Source organism: Psammomys obesus, unplaced genomic scaffold, assembly GCF_907164565.1.
Source record: "Psammomys obesus unplaced genomic scaffold, mPsaObe1.curated_primary_1811, whole genome shotgun sequence".
NCBI classification, from domain to species: Eukaryota; Metazoa; Chordata; class Mammalia; order Rodentia; family Muridae; genus Psammomys; species Psammomys obesus.
In genome coordinates this window covers 17,030,944-17,036,943 of record NW_026596064.1, presented here as the reverse complement: position 1 = coordinate 17,036,943, position 6,000 = coordinate 17,030,944, and the positions used below count along the sequence as shown (strand labels likewise).

Sequence of the window (6,000 nt, the reverse complement as noted above, 5' to 3'; positions counted from 1 at the left end):
TTTCCTCCGGGGCGGCCCCGGGGCGATCTCCGGACTCACAGACCCGCCTCGGGGAGAGCGCGACCTTCCCCCCCCCTCAATCCCCCCCCCAGCCCGCGCGGCTCAACCCACCCACTTACTTCCTTCGACCGAGCGCACACGCGCACACACACACACACACACACACACACACACACACACACACTCAGAGCTGCCAAAAATTTCCAACCTCCGCCCCCCTCCCGAGCTGACTTCCTTCCAGCGCTTCCTGAGCTGGACGATCCTGGGATTCGTAAGACAGGAAAAAAAAAAAGAGAGAGAGAGAGAGACAGAAAGAGAGAGAGAAGGGCCGGCGCGAGGGCGGGCGAGGGGACGGGATGCTCGCCGCCCGGGGTCCCCCAGCGGTCTGAAGGCAGAGCGCGGGCCTAGGGCGGAGCGCGCGCACTCACAGCCCCGGGGCGGTCCCCTCGCCCGCCGCCGCCGCCGCCGCCGCCGCGCCCCGGCCCCGGCTCCTCGCTCGGCTCGGCGGGAGAAGCGCCGGGAGACGCCGTGCCAGCCCGAGGAAGGAGGCGACAGCCGCCCGGGGCGGTGCACCGCCCGAGCCGCGCGCGCCCGTGCCGACCCGCGGCGCCGCCCTGGCCCGCTGACCCGACCCCGGGACCCTCGTGTGCGGCGCGGAGCAGAGAGCGGAGCCGGAGGGGCAGCCTCGGCGGGACTAACTCATGAAGAACAAGGGTGCCAAGCAGAAGCTGAGACGAAAGGGCGCTGCCAGCGCGTTTGGATGTGACCTGACGGAGTATCTGGAAAGCTCGGGACAGGATGGTAAAGTAACGCCTGCCTACCTCCTCCCCACCCCCACACCCCCCCCTTTTTTAATTATTATTATATTATTTAGTTTTGTTTTAAGAGTGATGGATTCTCTTGGGGTGTGTTGGATGAGGTTCACAAGTTAATGTGTTCCAGGGCTCGTGCGCTCACTGTACTTTAAAAGAAAAGGAAAGAAAAAAAAAAAAGTACAAGGTTCTTAACCGCAGCGCCTTTACCCCGACGTAAGCGGGTCTGTCTTTCCGACGTGTCGCAGGAGCGGTTGGGTGAACAGCCGTGTCGCTGCGTTCGCTGGCCCTTCCAGGGCTTGAGAGATCCCACCCCGGGGACGGTCTGATCTTAAACGTTGGGTGTTTGGAAGGGCAAGATGAGGGGTGACTGTAGTGCGGAAGCCTCCTCAGTAGGTTTCCCTGGATGTATCACTGTGACCGTCTTAACCGCCCCTCCCGTCCTGGTGGGTTTCTGTCGCTCACATCCTTTTTTATTAATGTGGTAGGAGGCGGTGGGGTGGGGGTGGGGTGGGGAATCCTGGCCGGCCCGGGGAGTGGTTGCACAAACATTTTCTGTATCGCTGACTTGATGCCAAATATATAGTACGTCCCCCCGGCTCTCCCCCTCCGCGCCCCCTCCAGACCCTTTACCTCCACTTGGCTTCCAGATTCGCCTTTGGTGTGTCACATAAGGAGTGTGTTGTTAAAAGGTCAGTGGGCCTCGGCTTTGAAATAGTTCAGGATACAGAAGGGAAGAGGTGCCTCTGTTTTCGAAGTCAGCTTGGGGAAAAGAAAAAGGGGCCACCAGAGACGATTGAAACATTGGTTGGAAGAGGGAGAGTGAAAACAATCTGTAACACCATTGGAGGGTAAAAGTTTTTAATATAGGAAAGTTGGAAAAAAAAATTGAGCATTAAATGACTCCCCTTGGAAAGCTGGCTGGCTCTGCACTTAGCCATGACCAGAGAGAGAGAGAGAGAGAGAGAGAGAGGAGCCTGCTACATGTATCTCTCATTATGCATAGCAAGATACCACAAAAGAAAAGTTAGGGCCATGTAACTGTTCAAAATAATTCTGCCTCCAGGAAAACTCTCCCCAAAACAGTTCAGTCGGTCCATATCAAGCATGCATCCCAGAAACACTGCACTGCTTTTGTTTCACTTCCCCTTTTTGAAGACTCAGCACCCCTAGTAATTTGCAGTGGTGTGATATTCCTGTGGCATTCGGGAGTCTGGAGTCTGCTGTGTCATTAGGACAAATGGCTTAGTATTTTGGAGCTTGGGGGAACCACGGGTTTCAAAACCGACTCTGAAATTGAGGCATAACTGAAGTCAATTCATTTAATTCCCAAAAACACTCTGGAAAGGTCCTTTTGAAATAAAATCACTTAGACTGAGTTGGTTTTGGGTTTTTTTGTTTTTTTTTTTTTTTTAACTTGACAGAACACGAAGTAAACATCTTAACTACTGTGGCTAAGAACAAAATTAAGAATGAAATGTTGGGTCTCCACTTGTTTTTCAGGGGTCCTTGTGTTAACCTGTGGGTACACTGGGCATGCTCCTGGGATGCCACCTCTGCCATGTGGGTGTTCTCTCTCAGAGAGAGAGAGAGAGAGACTTGTGTAAGGGGCTTGCTAGCCACGCCCCATTCTTATAAAGTCATAGGTTGAGGAAGAACCTGAAAACCCTAGAGCTCTGGAAGAAAACTTCAGAAGCGCCCTCAGGCAGCTCCTCTTTCAAATCTGTTTTGTATTTTGGACTTCTGTGTGTTTCATATAGGAGAGGAGGAAGGGAACTGACTTTCAGCAGAAAAAAATGGAGTTTTGGTACTCCATGCTTTCCATCCTGCCAGGGAGAGGAGAAAGCTGTAAAAGAAGACAATCTACATAGACACACAGGGCTCATCCATTACAGAGGATGGAGAGGGCCTAGACCTCTTTCTGGCTCCTATGTATAAAGCAACATTCTCTTTTCATGATCCCCACCCCCAGATTGAAAGCAAAAAGCCCTGCCACAGATCAGCAACCTTTTAAGACTGGCCATACCTGAATAGACTTTGGTTTTGAAATAAAATACAGCTGGCACTCTTGATCCCCACACTGTCATTGTCCAATGTGGAAATGAACCGTGAATAATAAGCACTTTATATAAATGAGACTAAATAGAATTTCTGCCTCCACACAGCCAAAAGTCATTGCTTTCCTTTGTGTGTGTGTATGAGAGAGATGATGATGATGATGATGATGATGATGATGATAATAGAACTGATAAAGTTTTCTCTGAAACAATGTAGGGACATGTAATAGACAAGGCCCAGACTCTGTCCCAGGTGAGAAAAGGCTGAAGAGGGCACTGCCCTTTCACCCATGACCTTGGAAGAGCATCTCAGAATGTTGGAGGTGGCAAATCAAAGTGGCAATCAGGAACCAAGAGGCTGGGAAGGACCTTTCAGGAATCATGTCATGGTCATTGAACTTTGGGGTCAAAGGCCAGAACACTGGACCTAGGTAGAAATGGAAGGGAAATGGATTTCAGTTTGGGAGCACCAGAATAGAGAAAAAGAACAGAGATGTTTAAAAAAAAAAAAGAAAGAAAGAAAGAAAGAAAAGAAAAAAAAAGAGTTCTGTTTGCCACAGGGAGCAAAGCCCCAAGCTAGAGTAGAGGGACAAAGCTGAACTGGCTGAGCTTGGGCCCTCTGGCTATGGGAAGCTGCAGCCCTGAGAGCTCTAGGGAGAAAGAGGGAGGTGGAACACGAAGGATGGCTGTTAGCTACTGTTCTAACTCAACAAGCCTAGCCTCGCCCCCTAGGACTGGGGAAATCAGACAAGGCAAAATGAACAAGCGACCTTTTTTTTTTTTTCCAGCCTGAAGTGAATGTTACTCATGGCCAGCTATCATGCTTAATCTCTAGGAAGCTAATGAAGGCTAAGCTGCCTTTTCTTAGAAGCTCATACTTGGTCAATATGCAGTTCCTATAGGAGCCATATAGATGGCAGGTTCAGACCCTGCTGTAACCATCCCCAGAAGCACAGAAGCCTGGTGTGACAGACAACTTCTCATCTCTCCTCCCAACCCCCAGTGTTGTGGATCAAAGTCAGCTCCCATCCTCCCCCAAAGATAGCCAAATGCTCCAAATCTGAGGGACACCCCGAGCCTAGATTTCTCTTCTTGGGCCACTTTTCTGTAGCCCTGATAAGAACACCACAGCAGGCCGTAAAGGCTGCTGGGAGCCTTTCTCATTCCCTCCCCCCCCAACACAGTGACTGCCACCCCATCCCAAGTTCTTCCCTGGGGAACTGGCTAACTCTCTTCCTGTCTGGGATCCCTTCCCCACTGCTGATGCAAGAAGGAGTCCACTTTTCTCTCTCTTCTTTTTGCTCACTGAATGTGAAGGTCTTTTCTTCCAGCTTAAAAGCCACATTAGATTGATGTCACCTGTGACACTAGGGTGTGAGTGAAGTCTGGAGGCCTGGAATGTCCTCATAGCCATTTCCCATCTCTCCCTGATGATCCATGTGTTCTGGGGGATGACAGGAGCAGGGGCCAGGGGGACAGGTAAGAGGCGATAGGAGGGAAACTGTCTTGTCCTCCAGGCTGGCCACACTTTAAGAGCTGCCTCGACTTCCTGAGCCATCATTGCTTGTTCTACCCACTTCTTGGCGAAAAGTGATACTGACCTGACCTAGTGTCTTGGTGGTACTCAAAGGATGGTGACAGATTTCAAGCACCTGAAAAGCTTTTAAAACCACTGGTGCCACTGCACTGGGTAGCACACACCTTTAGTCCCAGCCCTTGGGAGGTTGAGGCAGGAGGATCAACAGTTTAAGGCTAACCTGGGCTCCATGGCCCCATCTCAGACCAGAATCTCTACCAGATACTTTTGATACCTGGACAGGAAGGTGAACTATATGCACTTTGTGGTTTGTAGAACGTTTTCCCGCCTAAGAGCATTCTGTGAATGCTTCATAGAAAGTGTGAGCCATTTAATTGCTGAAGAATTTTTTTCCTCGTCCTTACCGGTATATTAATATAAAACAAAGATTTACAGGTATAATGTATATTTAATTTGAGAGGCGACAGAGGGTTCATAACAAATCACCGACCAATGCAAATTTAACACTGAGCTCGCCAGGAGCATAAAGTCCTAGGGTTTCAAAGGATGAGGAGGAGCAGTGGGAACATCAGTTGTTGCTTCATTTCATCTTATTTCTGGAGCTAAATAGTCCCCTCACTTTGTTTGTTCATTTCCTCTATTTATTAATCCGATAAACAAAACTCTGTCCCAGCCGTGGTTTGGACGCAGTGGGAAAGAAAGATTTGTACTCTCAGGGATGTGAACCTCCAACCTTCACACACCCGGTTGACTCCGACATCAGCCGCCAAGACTAAAGAGGCAGCTGTAGGAGAGAAGGTGAAAGCTTTGTTCTCCGTTAAATAGACAAGGTGCTGCACAGACAGAAACAGAGCAAGGTCATAGCAGTGAGGGCAGGTACTTTCGTGTTTAAGATTTAGCGCTGAGTGGAGGGGAGGGCAGTGCCCTGTGCAACAGCTCGGTCTTTTCTGCCACATTGTTCGCACACCTTCCCTAGCTGATTCCTCACCAAGTGGGTCTCAGCTGTGGAACGTTCTGGACGCTCTCCCTAATTCAAGTCAGGGGACTTCGCTGGGGGTTTCCGCCAAGACTACCTGAACTCTCCTACCTAGACTCTCAGCTTTGCTTGTTCCCAGATCACTGACGCTGGAGAGACCTGCTTCCTGCTTCCGGGCCTCAGTTTCCCCTCTTGTGATACAGAGGTGATAGGACAGACGTGAAAGCACACGGGTTAATGTGGGGAAAGCGCCTATCTGAGGATATACACGGTAGCCTGTTATTGTCACAGTAACATGGACTTACACGGCCGCAACCACCAAGACTAAATGAGGCTCTCAGGAGGTGAGGGCACTCATCAGTCCACCTGGAGGGCTGGAAGCAGGATCTACCGCACCGGTAGAGAGTCCAGATGATGTGGGGACCTCCCAGGTTGGCTGAGAAGACAGACCATCAGTGCACAGGCGTGGAGAAGCCAAATGTCAACCTGAGACAAAATCGCTTCAGAAGATCTGAGAGCCGGGCATAATCCTAGCATGTGGGAGGCTTAGGCAACAAGGCTCTCAAGCTGGAGGCCAGTTGGGGCTGTACAGAAAATTTTTAAAAGATCAGATGTGGC

At 50.4% G+C, this 6,000-nt stretch overlaps 1 protein-coding gene across 1 annotated transcript in view; it reads left to right on the top strand.

The window, feature by feature from the left end:
* The first annotated feature begins 242 nt into the window (after positions 1-242).
* Arhgap31 (Rho GTPase activating protein 31) overlaps positions 243-6,000 on the top strand; it is a 111,414-nt gene continuing 105,656 nt past the window's right edge. Inside the window, exon 1 of the mRNA XM_055624826.1 lies at positions 243-801. Within this exon, the coding sequence (XP_055480801.1) occupies positions 702-801 (100 nt within the window). The 5' untranslated portion in view covers positions 243-701. The remainder of the gene's footprint in view (positions 802-6,000) is intronic.